This window comes from Panthera tigris, chromosome B3 (assembly GCF_018350195.1).
Source record: "Panthera tigris isolate Pti1 chromosome B3, P.tigris_Pti1_mat1.1, whole genome shotgun sequence".
NCBI classification, from domain to species: Eukaryota; Metazoa; Chordata; class Mammalia; order Carnivora; family Felidae; genus Panthera; species Panthera tigris.
This window is the reverse complement of record NC_056665.1, coordinates 12,121,737-12,139,013: the sequence shown is the minus strand read 5'-3', so window position 1 is coordinate 12,139,013 and position 17,277 is coordinate 12,121,737. Positions and strand designations below refer to the sequence as shown.

General features: G+C 50.5%; 1 protein-coding gene across 1 annotated transcript in view; it reads left to right on the top strand.

Annotated features, from left to right (window-relative positions):
• Positions 1 to 14,405: 14,405 nt before the first annotated feature.
• Positions 14,406 to 17,277, top strand: part of RGMA (repulsive guidance molecule BMP co-receptor a) — a 45,256-nt gene continuing 42,384 nt past the window's right edge. The window contains exon 1 of the mRNA XM_042987665.1: positions 14,406 to 14,643. Coding sequence (XP_042843599.1) covers positions 14,630 to 14,643 — 14 coding nt within the window. The 5' untranslated portion in view covers positions 14,406 to 14,629. The remainder of the gene's footprint in view (positions 14,644 to 17,277) is intronic.

Sequence of the window (17,277 nt, the reverse complement as noted above, 5' to 3'; positions counted from 1 at the left end):
GAAACTCATTAGCCAGCTTGTTGTGGATTCCCTCTTTACAGCAGGCATAAGTTCAAATTATGGGGTTGCCTGGGCGGCTCAGTAGGTTAAGCATCCAACTTCGGCTCAGGTCATGATCTCACGGATCATGAGTTCAAGCCCCACATTGGGCTCTCTGTTGTCAAGGCAAAGCCCGCTTTGGATCTGTTTCCCTCTCTCTCTGCCCCTCCCTCACTCATGCTCTCTCTCTTTCAAAAATAAAGAAACATTTTTTAAAAATAAGTTTAATTGCTTTTCTAAAAATACGTTTAAATTGTGTTGTTGATGTATTTGGGGGCAAATCAGCAAGAAACTTAAATCTTGCCCAATGTATTCAAATGACTGGCTCCTCTTAATTAGCTGGATTATCCCAAAAATCTGAGGGCTTAGTCATGACTTCCATTAGAAATAGAATGGTCTCCGGAGTAAGAACCTCCCGGACCATGAGCCCCTGCAAGAGGAAGAGGAGGAAATTCTAGACCCAATTCATCCCCCAACACACTGAGAACCTGCCGACCTCCATTTTCCATCCCAGACCCCTTGAAGAAGGGGAGGGACTTGGGGAGTCCTACCTTGTCATATACCATCAATAAAGTGCACTGTACCCAGTGAAAAAGAAAGAAAGAAAGAAAGAAAGAAAGAAAGAAAGAAAGAAAGAAAGAAAGAGGAGAGGAGAGGAGAGGAGAGGAGAGGAGAGGAGAGGAGAGGAGAGGAGAGGAGAGGAAAGGAAAGAAACAGAATCTGTCTTAATGTATTTCTGCCTTGACATATCTTTTAAAAAGCTTTACAATTTTTTATTTTATTTTTTCAATATTTATTTATTAGAGAGCCAATACACATGCACGAGCAGGGGAGGGGCAGAGAGAGAGGGAGAGAGAGAGAATCCCAAGCAGGCTTCGCACTGGCAGCGCAGAGCCCAACTCAGGGCTCCGTGTCACCGAGCGGTGAGATCATGACCTGAGCCGAAATCAACAGGTGGAAGTTTAACTGACGAGCCACCCATGTGCCCTAAGTTTTACAATTTTTTACCGTCAGGATGATTTCTATTGCTTTCATTGTGGGTTGTTGTTGTTGTTTTTTTACCACATTTTGTATATAATCCATTAAGTTTACCTGCATTTGCTCTCAGTCCTTTTTTTGTTTGGTTTTGCACTATTTTTCTTTGTTTATTTGAGCAGAGTTGACACACGACGTTAGGTTAGTTTTGGGCGCACAACATGGGGATCCCATTTCTCTGGAAGTTATGCTGCTCTTGGTTCTTTAATAAATAAATTTAAAGATGACACAATAGGTTCACTTTCACCCAAACTAGGAAGTCTGTGATCGCTCACTTTTTATTGAAATGTTCCAAACCACCTTTCCAAATTCTAAGAAAAAAAGCGTATTTAAAGTTTATCAACTTTTCGAGTAAGCTTTATGCCCCTCGTTTATGTTCAGTCTCCTCTTCCAAGTTCAAAAATATATTCTAGAGGCCTTAACACATTCCACACTGCAAGACTCGAACAGCTTTGCCTTGGACAGACATCCTCATCACACTCACACTCTCGAAAGAAAAATGCAAGCTCGGCCAACCTGAAAAGAAAACCTGTAACAGATACAACACCCTTAGGCAGGGGCAGCGGGTGACAAGGGAAGGAAATACCCGAGGTGACTCCTCATTGCAGCTATAATATTTGATTTTTGCAAATTTGCAAAAACGTATGGCCATGGGGACACATTTGTCCCCTCCCAGTCCTTGGAAGGACGCTGAAACAGAATCTGCAGGGTATCCCAACAAGGGGATAACATCGACAGAGGCCCCAGGGGCTTGAGAGGCCACGACAGGGTTCCCAGGACCGCGGCACATGGGCCCTGCCAGCTCAGGGACACTGACAGAGGGGGAGCTGTGGGTGATGCGATGCTCAGGAGGGTTCGGTGTTTTTTTCAAATGGATGGGGGAAGGGAGAAGGGGAGCTTAGTATTTAATGGGTACAGAGTGAGTTGGGGAAGATGCATAAGGTCTGGATGGACAGTGGGGACAGTGCACAACAACGTGAACGTACTTAATGCCCCAGAACTGTCCACTGAAAAACGGTTACAGTGGTAAATTTCACGGTATGTATCTTTCACCACACCAAAGTAAATTTTAAAACATGTACACGTTCAAACGTTATCAATTTTTTTCGAAAACGGAGTCTGAAGACAGCTGCAAAGGACCCGCCCGTCCACACACACACCAAGCATTTTCCAAAGCACGGGACACACTCACACACCTACCTGCTATTTTGCAGTTATGCGTAGATTTGCTTATTATTTCCCAAACCCGTTTAAAGGTGTGGATTTTCAGATTTTGCCATAATGACTACCTTTCAATCAGATAATAAAAGCAGCCAAACGCCTGTAAAAGCGTGCAGAATGGTTCACCGTCTAGAAGTGGCCCTGACTTCTGGCTAGCTCGTCTTCCCAGGGACGAGGGGTGTCTGTCGCTCTTAAGTGCCGGCTCTCGGGTCCCCCGGATATTCTTTCACTGAAGGCACTCTTTCACCTGCTGTCTTCCTGGGAGATTCCCTGCCTTCCGCCTGCCCCCGGGTCCCCCCACCCCCAACCAATTCCTCTGCAGGGAACAGGTGGCTGCAGTTCTTCCCGCTGAATTCGAGAATCTCCTTTCCACCAGCCCAAGGGCTGATCCCCTCTAACCCCCCCAAGCTGTGCCTGGACCCCCTCCACGGGGCATCCATCACCGGGCCCCGGCCCTCTGGGGCAGACAGCGCTGACCATGCACCCCAGTGTGGTCAGCACTCCTATGAGATCTCCTTTGCTCCCTTTACGAAGATTACAAAATTACATTTTCTAAGCCCTTCTGCTCTCCAAATGTACAACACCCGCACCCCAACCCTACCTCCATCCCCAGCTCTGGAATATGAAACCAAGCAAAGCCCCAAGATGGGCAGAAATGCAAACCACGGGGCCTCCCAAGGACGCCGTGCCACTGGGAAGCACCCAGCTACGCCTTTCAACATCTAACACAGCACACAGTGGGGTATGAATGTGGATTCCAGCCTTGCCTCTGGTATCTTACAAGATGGCTTCCTGAATATAATTCCAAGGAAACTGAGGTTATTCTTGGGAGGGAGGGAGAGAGGGAAGGAAGAGCAGGCTTGGCCTGTTCTATGACTGAATCGCCGTTCCTTTGTGGCACAGAAACCGTAGGTCAAATCCAGGACCTTCCTGCAGACCAGAGGGAACTGTTCTCCCAGGAATATGAGCCTGGCCTCTTACCTCGTAATAATACCCCCCAAGTCTCCTGCACTGAGAATCATCAAAGATGAGGACACAGGGACCCGGGCCCCCTGCCCGCCATCCCTCTGCATCATTTAATTGACTGTGTATGTTTCCCAGCTCTGAGCTCCGAGAGCCCAGTCGTGCTTTTTCCAACCACAGGAAAAATCGTGAAGCTTCGTTTTCCTTAGATTTATCCTTTTGCCTTATTTGTGGAGTTTTCTAAAATTAAAAAACCCAATGTCCAGACCCTGGCTATTTAAAAACAGGCAAGTTAACTTCCGCTGCAGAAAACGGCCCTTTAAATAATTTCCCTGGAGGCCCCGAGATTCCTAAAATGAAGCCATCCGAGGAAGCTGGGAGGTAGGAAAGGAAAGAGAGAGAAATGGTAATTGAGGAGATACTTCCCTCATTTTGCATCCTTGATTTTCCTTCCAGAATCTTCTCAGGCCTGTGATCAAAGGACCTCCCATTGCCACCCCCTCACCCTGTACCACCTCCCACAGCTGTGGGTCTAGGGAAGCCCACCTGAGTTTAGCAGCACTGCCCCCTCCCTGGAGTGATGCCAGGGGAGCCCTATGCCCCACTGGGGGTAAGGAAGAGACCTTCCTAGCGTCTGACGTGAGTTGGTGTCATTATTTGGGGGCTCGCTGCAGAAAGGCCCCCCAGGCTTCCTATCAAAACAGAATGTCACAGCCACAATGACATGGAGATCCCATTACTGAAATCAGTAGATCCAATGATTTGGGGAGTTCACAGATTTTTTTTTTTTAAACATGAAGAAATATATACACATTTGCTAACTTTTGATTGTGCCAAGAAAGGATATTTTTAAAACAACCACTTTCTACTAGCACTTTTTCAGAAGGAATGCTTTACCAATTAGATCTTCAGATTTACTTGAATTTTGTCTTTTAACACTTTCCTGGCAATTAAAACTATCTGAGAGTATTTGCTTTTTTTTTTTTTTAATTTTTTTTTCAACGTTTTTTATTTATTTTTGGGACAGAGAGAGACAGAGCATGAACGGGGGAGGGGCAGAGAGAGAGGGAGACACAGAATCGGAAACAGGCTCCAGGCTCCGAGCCATCAGCCCAGAGCCTGACGCGGGGCTCGAACTCACGGACCTCGAGATCGTGACCTGGCTGAAGTCGGACGCTTAACCGACTGCACCACCCAGGCGCCCCAAGTATTTGCTTTTTTGTCTAGCATATCTCCTGGGGACCTTGGCTTATTTCCAGCTTGTGTTCTAGTGCCTGGAATCGTGTCTGCCATGTTAATGTGCACAATAAATGCTTGTTGAATAAACAAAAGAAGAAGAAGAAGAAGAAGAAGAAGAAGAAGAAGAAGAAGAAGAAGGAGGAGGAGAAGGCGAAGGAGAAGAAGAAGAAGAAAAAGAAGAAGAAGGCGGCAGAGGAGGAGGGGGAGGAGGAGGAGGGGCAGGAGGAGGGGAGGGGAGGGGAGGAGGAGGAGGAGGAGGAGGAGGAATGCTTTAACTCATGCACATACATGCATGCCCACATGTGCAGAAAGAGAAACTCTCAGAGTAACGAAGAGCCTGTGAGTTAACAATGAACCTGGAGCTTTCTGAAAAAGCCAACCACTGTTGGAGAAGTCCTAATTTGGGGTACCAGCCCCCTCCCTTGGCAACGTGTGGGGACCTAGGCTACATCTCCGTCTAGCAAAGATGATGAGTGGGCTTGAGGGCCCGAAGTTCTGCTGTGAACTTCTCCAGGAAATGTACATAAGAATGAATCAACTCCCCCGAAAGTCATCCCCTCCCTGGAGAAAGAGCAGAAACATGAAAGACTAGTGACCAAAACGTGATGCCCATTCCTTACCCACCGCTCACCGCCCACCAGTGTGGGTTTCCAAGGCCGGCTTAAGTCTGAAGCTTCTGATTCCGTCTCGGTGGAGATAGAGGCCTGTCCCGAGAGGGGGGCCAGCACTGTGGTGTGATCTGCTCCGGCATCAGCATGGAAGGAAGTGCACCTGCTTTCCTCCTACCGTAAGGCCCAAGTCACTCCTAATGTCCCCCTCAAAAGACCCCGGAAGGCATCTCTAGACCCCAACCGGTCTGCAAAACTTTGGGGGCTCAGTGGAGAGCAACAGCAGACCTGAAGAATGGAGAAACGGACACCTTCGTTCTGATAAAGACGCTGACACCCCAGCTTTGCACCAGGCGGGGAGCCCCATCGTCACTCCAAAGCAATTTGTAAGGGATTGGAGGTCTTTGAAAGGGGGACGCACCGGTGACCAGGGTTGTATAATCCTGGCCTCTTAGTCACAGCTGACTTTTTTTTCACAAATGCACCTTCCGAGCATAGGCACTGTCCAATTTATATTCTAACGGGAGGAAGGACAAGGCCCCTTGGGAGCTTGGCGTGAGCGGCAAGAATCAATTTCCCTTCTCCCTGCAAATATTCGCCCACCTGAATGTGTGCTTCTGAGGATGAAGGAGGAACCTGACGACCGGGAAATAATACATGAAGACAAAGCTCTTTTTAAAAGGGGAACAAGGGGGCGCCTGGGTGGCTCAGTCGGTTAAGCGTCGACTTCAGCTCAGGTCACGATCTCGCAGTCTGCGAGTTCGGGCCCCGCGATGGGCTCTGGGCTGATGGCTCAGAGCCTGGAGCCTGCTTCCGATTCTGTGTCTCCCTCTCTCCCTGCCCCTCCCCCGTTCATGCTGTGTCTCTCTCTCTGTCTCAAAAAAATAAATAAACATTAAAAAAAAATTAAAAAAAAAAGGGGGAGCAAGGAGATGAACAGGCCGTTAGGAAAAGACTAAAGACATAAATGCAAATGGCCGACAAACCGATCTAAAATATTTAGCACCACTGGTGACTTTTTTTTTTTTGAGGGGGTTGGGCGGGGAGAGAAATCAAACAGGGGAGAGGCCGAGAAAGAGAGAGGGTCCCAAGCAGACTCTGAGCTGACAGCATGGAGCCAGACATGGGGCTCCAACTCATAACAGGACCTGAGCCAAAATCAAGGGACGGTCACCCAACCAACGGAGCCACCCAGGGGCCCTACCAATGGTAACTTTTTAAAAAATGTAAATCGATACAGTGAGTTACCATGTTTAGTACATCCTGCCTGCAAAATAATGTTACAATAGATCTTGTTTCCTGGGGTCGGAGGAAATCGACCCCACAGCAGGAAGAGAAACAATTACAGTCTTTCTGGAAGTCAGTTTTTCTCTACAGAGCAAACCTCAGAAACATGCCTCTGCTTTGACTCCATGGTTTCACGTGCACAAATGTATTCTAGGAAATAATAAAGAACACACAAGATGTCTTTATGTAAGGGTGTTCTCCAAGTATCCAACAACAGGGAGTTGTTTAAATCAGCTATGGTATACCTAAGTAATGGAACGAAGCTTACATGATATGGTAGCTGTGTATTTGTTGAAATGGAAAACAGTTAAGTTGTTAAGTTGTAAAAGAGTTTCAAAAATAGTAAGCTCACATTTTTTTTTTTTTTGGTTAACCCATTATTTCAATCAATAAATATTACTACGCAAGAAGAATGCATCAAAGATCAAGATAGATAGTTCCTTGGTGTTCTAAAGATTGCGTTTACCAGGGCGAGGGGGGGCGGTGTCTGCGCGTTGGATAACAAAAAATAACTAAGTCGGTGAGACAATTATAGTATGAGAACTGATATACAGGAGATTAGAGTAGGTGACATAGGGGGCCTGGGTGGCTCAGTTGGTTTGAGCATCTGACTCTTGATTTCAGTTCAGGTCATGATCCCGTGGTTGTGACACTGAGCCCTGAGTCGGGCTCCTGGCTCACAGCTCAGAACCTGCTTAAGATTCTCTCTCTCTCTCTCTCTCTCTCTCTCCCTCTGCCCCTCTCCCCTGCTCATGCACACTCTCTCCCAAATAAATAATAATAATAATAAAGTAGGTGACATAATAGAGATCTTTCTGAATTTTATACTGAGATCTGAATAACGAGAAGGAGGAAGCAATGAGAGTGTTCCAGACATAGAAAATAGCTCGTGCAAGGGTCTTAAAGCAAGATGGAGCTTTAGATGACATGTTTAGATATAGCCAGGACCTGTGGCTAAAGCAAAGTGAAAGAGAGGCAGAGTGGTAGGCGAGGCCAGAGAGGGGCTAGGGGCTGGATCATGTGGGGTTTGATAAACCAGGGTGAGGAGCTGGGATTTTATTCTACGTGCTATGGGAAGACATTGTAGGGCTCAAGCGGGAAGTATCATCTCATTAATGTCACTAAACGTCACTCTGGCCACCGTGTGAGAAGAATGGATTTAAGAGCACAAAGAATGGAGGCAGGGACACCAGTCACTGGAGCCTCTGCAATCATCCAAGCCAGGCTTACGGCAGGAGGTGGATGTGGAGAGAAATGGACACAGTCAGGATTTATTTTGGAGCGAGTACCAACTGTATTTGCTAGCGTATGGATGACTCCAAGGACTTCCCCCTCTTTCCTCCTGTTCCCCCTCGGATGCTCCCAGCTCTACGGCCAGTCCTGTCCTGCCAAGGATCATCGTTACCTCCCGCCTTTGGCTTCTGTGGGGTTCCTTGCCCCATAAACGAAATCTCCCTTTTCCTCAACCTACCTCAGGCCGGTCTTCACTTCTCGCAACCCTGACTGAGGCCATCGAACACCTGCTGGGTTCCAATCCTCCCGACAGCCCTTCAAGGACACTGCTTGTGTCCGCGGCACTGGACACAAGCAAAGCTCAGAGAGGTGAGGCAGCCTGCCCCTCTGCCGGCAAGGATTCAAACCCAGGTCTTCAGGGTCCAGGGCCAGCACATCCTCCTCTGTGCCACGCTGGATGACCAAGATGTACCCGGGTTGCTGGCTGACTACCAAATACCGCTAGCTGTGCCCTGAAATCTCAGCTCCTCTGTTCCCCCAAAGGAGAACAATGGCTGCCGGCCGACATTAATTTCCCGGCCTCCCTTGCAGCTAGGTGTGGACGTGCTCCTTTCTCCAGTGAAATATTAGGAGAAATGACGATGCAAACAGAAACCTGGCTTCCTCCACCCGCTTTCCCCTCCCTGCAGGCAGCAAGCCAGGCTTGGCGGGAAGCCAGCTTCAATTATGCAGATCACAATAAGGCTTTGGGGGATTGTGGAACAATGACTTGGAAGGAAGCTGAAGCCCTTGAATGGCCACACCGAGCTGAGTCTGCCCCCAGCCTGCAAAGCCCACCCAGACCTTTCCGTGAGACAGAAAGCATATAAGCTTTAATCTTTAAGTGATCCTACTGTCAGGTCTCTTTGTACAGCAGTCCTGCCTTACCTTAACCGATGCATCACCTCAACGTGATCTACATATTTTAAATACCAGCGACCTCTCTTGTTAAACAGTCATTGAGCCCCTCAATCAATACTTCTAGAAAACGCACAGATCCTTGAGTTTCCCCACTTCTGTCCATGGCCGAATTTCTCCAGTCTGTGCAGTCAAGTCAATGCCTCATGCTCTCCGAAGAGTACCTTTCAAACCCAGTTTGAGTTGGAAACCAAAATTAATAAGACCTCCATCGCCATGCACGAGAAACAAATTTTTTACATATTATTTATAAACAAATATTTGAAGTATTGTATTCTTTCTTAATAAATGCTCAACAATTGAAAGCAAAATTTTAAAAGTCATGCATTCTAATATTAAATCTGCTAGAGAAAAGAGAGTTATTTTGTTTCTTTGTTTGTTTGTTTGTTTTGTTTTGTTTTGAATTGGGCTCGTTCCAGAGAGTCCAGCTCTTGGGGGAACGTGGGATCTGGTCTTCAAATGTTAATGAATCATTTTACTTTTCAAAATTGTGGTGGGTTAGTCAGCGAGCAAGACAAAAACCCTGGTTGATCACGATGAGAATTTATTTATGTCAGCCAGTGAGTTTCTTCCCAAAGGGTCCAAATGGGGAAAGGACAGTAAGAAAAAGGGGGGCCACATGCTTAGTGGGAAATGTACCGGTTTGGGACTCGGATGGGTATGGATCCCAATCCTGACTCGACTCTGTGCTCATCAACTCATTTAACTTCTTTGAACCTCAGTTCCCTATAAAATATCAGTACTTATACCCACCTCATAGAGTGTCATGGGGACTAAGGAGGCATCCATAACACAGATAGAATGTTCTGGCAGGCTCGGCCCTCGGGAAATGACCGCAAAACAAAACCCAAGCTCATCCTGCCTCGAGATAAGGAACTCAGCAAGCCTGGCCCCTTTGCCAAGTCGCCATGAAGGAACACGGCATGCCAGCTGGCCTCAAGGTTTCTAAATTGTCAAGGACAGGCTTCTGTGGGTGCTGTTGTGGGGCGGGCACATATGCTCACTGACCACATCCCAGCGTTGTCCTGCAGCTGTGGCTGCCCAAACCTTCCAAGTATCCTCGTGGCTAAACCAGCCAGCAAAGCACAGTCAAGGCCTCATGGAAAAGTCTGCTTTCCAGTCACCTTATTTTGTTGTCCAAATTCATGAACAACAATGAGGGAAAGCCCTGTTTGCCTTCTACTCCTGAAGCTGATCATTCACAAACAAAATCAAAACAAAACAAAAATCATGCATTTGCCTTCATTATGGTCCTCACCATTAGAAAACAAATGGCTGGTGTCTGGGAAAGAGGCTAAAGAGAGACAATGGATTAATTTGGTCTTTTTTGTAATGGGCACAGGTACTGGGTTTTTAGCTTAAACAGATGTACATAATATCAAATATGGAAAAGCAAGTAATTTCCTCCGTACAGTTTTGAGGCTCCCCTCCCCCCATGCTGAGACCATGATGGTTGGTATGATGGCCATCACCCCCACTCCTTCCAAGCTTCTCATGACTCCCCAGCCTCTGCACTGAGCCCTCACCGTCCCCAGCACCTCGATACCCCTCCATCTCCCGATGAAGCAGCCAGGTGTTCAATCAGCCACTGCTTCCATATGTGTCCTTAGCCCCTTGAGTCATGCTCTCGATAACATCATGCCAAGATTATTAGGGTCTTCTAGCTGGTCTCCACCTCCTGTTTCTCCAAACCATCTTCCATTGGCCTACTGAAAGTGCAGCTTCATTTACGTCATTCCCCCCCGCTCAATAACCTTCGATGGCTCCCTGTTGCTCATTCTGCAACCAAGAGTTTCCACCATATGGCGCTAACCTGTCTTCTCAATCACATCTCTCCTCCAGCACCCACATTCCAACCAGACTTCATCACTCACTCCTTATTGAACTTGCCCACCTCTTGCTATCTCCATGCCTTTTTCATGTGATTCCTCTGCCTGGAGTCCTCAGCCTCCTTGCCATTCGTTCACACCCCGAACTCAGAGCCATCCATCAGAGACCATCTCAAAGGACACATCTTCCATAAGGACTTTCTCCATCCTTCCAACCTAACTTCTAAATCTCATGACATTGTATTTGCACTTTTCTTCTGTCTCTTGTTCCCCTCTACCTTACAGTCAACTCCTAAATGCTTCTGAGCACCGTCTGGTTGGAAGGGAAGGCCGGGAGACTGGGCTTAAACTCCTACTTGAGAAAGCACTGGTTTTACTAGAATTACATGAGAAGGGAGAAGGTCAGACAGAGCGGCTCAGGCACAAACCAACCCTCCCCCGTCCCCCGCCACGCCACACAGCTACTGAAGCCTTCTTGGCCTTCTTTTCTTTCTCCCACTGGTCTGCAAGTGCCTTTTTTTTTAAAGTTTATTTCTTTTGAGAGAGAGCGTGCATGCAAGCTGGGGAGGGGCAGAGAGAGAATCCCAAGCAGGCTCCACGCTGTCAGTGTGGAGCCTGACGCAAGGCTCAAACTCATGACCCATGATATCATGACCTGAGCGGAAATCAAGAGTCCGCTGCTTAACCAACTGAGCCACCAGGCACCCCTGGACTGCAAGCAGCTTACGGGTAGAGGCTGTGTTCCCTGAGGGGACACCTGCTGCAGGGTCGAGCACAAACAACAGCATCCTGACACCAAGCGGGTTGGGATCTTAAGAGTAGACACGCCCCTGGGACGCGTCCAGCCTGTGCAGCTTCTTCAGTGCAAAACAAGCAGGTCCCCAGCACCCAGTCCCTCCTGGCGTCTCACCGAGGCCAAGCGGGGGACAGTCTGTCCCTCTTCCTCTAACAGGCTTCTGTGAGAGCTCGTGTCCCGCTCCTCCTTGAAGCTGCCCTTTTCCTTTTGAACCTACCTTTACCCAGAAAAACATAATGGCGTGGCCCCCAATCCAAAGAGACAGCCCCCGATGCCAGCCCCGAGTGAAGGGTCCCGCCAATGCACTCCACGTTGTTTTGTCAGCTGGGAAGAAATCCTTCATCACTTTCCCCAGGAATCCACCTTCTGAGGGTGTGCTTGAGGCCAGCAGGCGCCACCCTGTATTTGAAACAGCCAGAGACAGCAGATCAGCCCACACCCTAGTAGTGGGTGTGGTGCCTCGTTCCACCAGCTGGAGCCCCAAGGGCTGGACTGATCACTGTGCCCTTCTCGGCAGGCTAACGCTCTCCCCATGGAGTAAGGGCTTCCAGAAGCAGCCTGAAGATACATCCAGCCACTGCACATATCCCTAACCTAAAAAAAAAAAGAAAGAGAGAGAGAGACAGAGAGAGAGAGAGAGAGAGAGAGAGAGGCCAAGAAAGGGTGGAAGCCACAGCTCTCCCGTTTGCCTACAACAATGTGAGGCCAGGGCTCATGAGTTCAAGCCCTGAGTCAGGATACCTGTGCGGACAGCTCAGAACCTGGAGCCTGCTTCGGATTCTGTAACTCTGTTTTTCTCTGCCTCTTCCCTGCTCTCTCTCTCTCTCTCAAAACATAAACATGAAAAAAATAACAAAAATAAATGTGAGGCCAGATTTTAACCTCTCCCTTGGCAACTCTGCGTGTGGGACAAGAGAGGAGCTGATACAGACATGACTCTTGTACTGCATTCTATACTCACTTCCCCTACCCCTTGTTTCTTAATGGCCTTACTTTTTTTTTTTTCTTTTTCTTTTTTTTAACACTTGAGCCCAGGTTAGCCTGTTTCCTGTTCATATTTGTAAGGAATCCAGGCCCTCGGCAGTAAAGAAAGACAAGCATCCCCTGGAGCTTTATATTAGGAATGTTTCTAGAGTGTTGGTGGAAAGCATGTACATTTGTTAATTTGCACCCTAAACACACCCCATGGCCTCATTTAACTCTGAGTGCTCATGTGTGTCTTGTAACTACCTACGCATGGTTCCAACTTAATCAAGTACTTAATGAGCAGCATTAATATTCGTTGTCATCTCCATGGGAGCCTACGCTCATCAAGGTAAATATCTGTGGGCTGTATCCAGAGTCTGTGGTTGAACTAAGAATTGTCTGTCCTCATCCAGACAGCCAACTCTTTGTCCCCCAAGATGGGAAAACCCTGCTGGGTACTTTCCGAAGGTTTCTTTGTAAAAACGAGATGCTTCCACTTACGGATCTTTTGCAGATGCCAAGCGATTTGGAAGAGCGGTAAGAAATCCACTATCTGGGTGGTAGTCATTCAGAGAATCTCGTGGCATGCCTCTTAAGTGCCGGACACTGGGGGTGCGATCATGACCTACCCTCATGGTGCCTACAGTATGGTGGGAGACACCTACATTCATGGAAAGGTCACCCTAAGGAATAGGTGAGATCAGCGTTTGGCAGGAAACGCGTGGGGTGCTGGGGGAGCCATTCCCTAAAGGAGAGATATTGGAGCTGAGCTGAAAGATGAACGTGGGGAGAAATTAGTTCTTCAACGGCTATTAGGGCCGGAGCGCGCATTTGCACACAAATGCGCACGCACACCCACATCGAGTACAACTCCTCTATTTATAGCGGGAGAAACGGGGCCCAGCCAGAGCTAATTATAGAAACCGGCGATCCCAATATCTAATCCCTTCCCGCTAAATCACATGGATTTTATTTACATCCCAACCATAGATTATTTCAATACCTTTGGCCAATAAAACGCAGAATATTGAGTTAAAACCACATCCCTCAAGACCACAAGCATAAATAACGATCGTGTTTTAACGTGGATGGAACCTTTTCATTTTGCAAATGCAAGTTCTCATATCAAAATCCAAGGCAGTTTGTTTTCTGTACAAACGGGAAGGTCATAACCCTGTCTGAAACGCACTGGCAAAAATCTCTCTAACCGTGCAATGCTAATTTGGGCGTGAGCTGTGTGTTGAGGCTGACTTCATGGCCCAGCTGGGGTTTCAGATTCGCACATGGCGATTGGGTGGCTCTTTACCGTTGCACTGCAAGGGTCTCTCCCTGGACTCCGGAAGCCTCCGGAGATTTGCCGCTGTTCTCGCCAGTGCGTGCCTGCGTTGCCGCAGGGTGAAACAGCCTTTTGAAAAGCCCGTGAGAATCCACTTGCAGTCTGTGCGTTTGCCTGTAAGAGCGCAGGGCAGGGACTGGAAGGAAGCACAGAGGAGCCCACGCTGACGCGAGGTTACCCCTGGGGAGCTGCTGCAGTGGGGAGGGGATATGACACGGCCCGCTTTTCACTCTAGATATGCCTGAGTGGTGTAAAACTGTACACAAGAACGTGTTTGTGTATTGCACATTTAATGCATACGTATGCATTTTTTAAAAGAAAAAGCTTAACCTAACATCTCAATAGAACAAAGGTGCGTCTCCGCAGAGAGAAGCGTTTCTTCTGGATGTGACGGTCTATTCCAGAAACCTCAGAGCAACTCCCCCGCTGACCAGCACAGAGCTGAGGATGGAAAACGTGCATTCCGCAGCATCCACGAGGGAAATTTGGAAAGTTGGAGGCGCCTCGAGGGTCGCCGCACTTGCCGCCCGCGCCCCCCTTACCGGTGCATTCCCGCAAGCCTTGACTTTACCGCGTGCGCACCCCCCACCCACCCAGCGGGTGCGGGTGCGGGTGCGGGTGCGGGTGCTGGTGCCGGAGGGTGCGGCCGCTGCCGGGGCGGGGCCAGCCGAGCACGCGCCCCCACCTCTTCTCCCGCCCGCGCTCGCCCCCCGCCCGCGCCCGGGGCGCCCGGCCCGCCCCCTCCCCTAGCGCGCAAACGAACCTCTCGACGCCGCGCGCGGCGGCGGCGGGCGGGGGCCGGGCGAGGGAGGGGGCGGGCCCGAGCAGCCCCGACTCCGCAGTTGTCTCCCGAGCGCGGGCTGCGCCGCCCGAGCCGCTGGGCTGGGGAAGCGCTAGCGGTTGGCTCCCGGGCCGGCTCCTCCAGGCGCTCGCAGGCATGCAGCCCGGGAGCAGGCGGCGCGCCCCGGGCCGGTGCTGAGCCGGCCGGGGCGGCGGGGACCAGCGCCTGCCGAGCCCCTCCCACCTTGCCCCGGGGCCCGCGAGCTGCGCTCCGGCACCCCCTCTTCGCCCGCAGCCCCGCCAGCGCCACCCCCCCACCCCCCGCGGGCCGCAGGGGCTCATGCAGCCGCCAAGGTAAGCGCGGGCCGGGAGCGGGGCGGACCCGGCCCTGACATCCCCGAGGCGCCGCCGGCACTTGCGGGTCCTCTCCAGCCCCGCGTCTCTTCTTGCTCCCGTCTTGTCCACGGTTGGAGCTTTGCTGCGCCTCGATCGCTTTAGCTCTTGGCAGCAGTAAAGTTTTTGTGGTTTAGTCTTTGCTCTTTTTTCCTAAAATGCTCTCCCCGGGCAGCCGGCAGCGCGCGTGCTTGGACAGACCCGGCGAGCGTCTCTTCCACCGTGCGCGGGCTGGGAGCTCCCTTTCTCCGGCGCGGTCACCGCCCGGCCCGCGCACCCTGGGATGTCCCGCCGTGAACCCCCATTGGCCCGACTCACCCGGGTCCCCCTCCTCCAGCTCCGCGCCTGGCTGCCTAGGCCAGCTGCAGAGCCGCGGGACAAGCGCCGGCCCCCGGGGTGGGGGGGGGGGGGCGTCGGTGCTGCACCTTCTGGGCTCGGGTCCCAGCGGTCCTTTGAACTGGGAGCATCTGTATGCAGGAAGGTGCGGGACTTGGGTTCAGTGCTAAGGGATCGGACTCCCGAGTGGCCCCGGCGTTCCTAAGTGGAGGGGTGGGCCCGACGGGCGGGGCACAGAGACGATTCCGCGCCCGGCTCGAGCCGTGGCTCACGCGGGAGAACTAGCTGAAACAGGGGGACAGGTGTATTTAGGGGGAGGACCGACGTGTGTTGGAGCGGGGGGCGGGGAGGGGCGCTCAGTTGCAATTCTTGATTGCATCCTGTTAATGTAATTGCATTAGATTTGCTCCGGGGCAGAATCAATTCCCCCAAATTGAGATTTTTAATGGGAGCCTGCGAGTTGCTATTATGTCTGTGGTTTCGGAAGGCGTTGGGTTGTATTTATTTTACAATTCGGGTGTCTCGAGGGCGGAGTAGGGGAAATCGCGCCATCTAGCGGAAATGGTAAGCCGCGCCTTCCTTTTCGCCGCGAAGTTGGGTGTTTTCAAAGTACGGGACTCCAGCGCCAGGTAGAGAGCGGGCTGAGCCCTCCCAGGAAGGGTGGTTATCCTAGTTATCCGTGTGTCTACAGTCTGCGTGAGCGGGAACGCCCCGACACCCCCAGCTCAGTGCGCCAAGCTCAAGGGACAGAATTACAGGTTGTGCCGAGTGGCAGGCTGGCACCTCGAGGAGATCTGTCACCTTCTCCATCTGGCTTTAGGGTCCTCCAGCAAAAACAGAAAATGTTACCTTCCGGTAGGTGGACACCCATTGTTCGGGCATCAGTCGCAGGGGGGAAAAAAAACATGCGCGCACCTTGCTCTTCTCCAGGACGTCACAGAGGAGTGATTTTTCAGGCGAATCTCAAGCCATGACCCCGAGGAAAGAGATTGACCGAGGACAGCTGAAGGAGAAGTGGGAAAGGGCCTCTTGCAGATCAGGCCAGAATAGCATTTTTTTTACACATACAAAGGGCTTCTGAAAGTTCCACTGCTGCAGCAGATGACAAGCAGGCCCCCTTTACAAGGGACATGATCTCCTGGGAACAACAGGGAATTACTTTGCTGCGTGACCAGCAGAGCGGACAAAGGCTCTGGGTGGAGCACCCACACACCCAGGCGGGCTCCACGTTCTCTGTGGCTCGTTTTTGCTGCCACCTTACAGGCCAGAGGATATTAGCCACGCCAGCCAGCTTCTCCCTATTCTAAAGGATAGGTTGGTTCCTTGTAGAACAGCACGGTGGTCCCCCTGCGGTGAAGACCCTTGCCCCCTTGAGATCCTCTTCGTGGTGGTGATGGGGAGGAAGGTCCCAGATTCCTTTTGTTTTTAATAAAAATAAATTTTTTCTTACATTTTATTTATTTTTGATAGAGACAGAGGACAAGTGGGGGAGGGGCAGAGAGCGAAGGAGACACAGAACCCGAAGCAGGCTCCAGGCTCCGCGTTGTCAGCACAGAGCCCGACGCAGGGCTCGAACTCACAAACTGCGAGATCATGACCTGAGCCAAAGTCGGACACTTAACCAACTGAGCCACCCAGGCACCCCGATAGAATTTTTTTTAACATTTATTTATTTTTGAGAGACAGAGCATGAGCAGGGGAGGGGCAGAGAGAGAGGGAGACACAGAATCTGAAGCAGGCTCCAGGCTCCGAGCTGTCAGCACAGAGCTGGATGCAGGGCTCGAACCCACGAACCATGAGATCGTGACCTGAGCTGAAGTCGAAAGCTTAACCGAGGGAGCCACCCAAGCGCCTCCCAGATTCCTTTTAACAAGAGCCCTGCCCCTCCCTTTTCCCCTCCAGGTGAAAGACAGGTGCTTACATTCTAAATAGACATGTAGAGTGGTAGGTGGCGTTTCTGCCTCCCCCCATGCTGTCTCTCCCTTTGCAGGCGTTTATTTAATAACCAGATTTGTGACAGAAAGGGTCTTGCAGTGACCCGGCATCTTATTCAAGGCGGGCTTCTCTGACCTTTGCTAAGAAACGCCTTACAAGGTGTGACTGCTGCCTCCCCAGTGTGTGTGATCATACAGAGTAGAGCCATCAGAGGCTCCTATTTAATACGACCCTTGGCCCAGCCCTTCGGCCAGCCACCCCATGTGGGGCCAAATACAGGAACTCTTAGATGAAGATGCAGAATAAAATGATAGGTACTGAGCA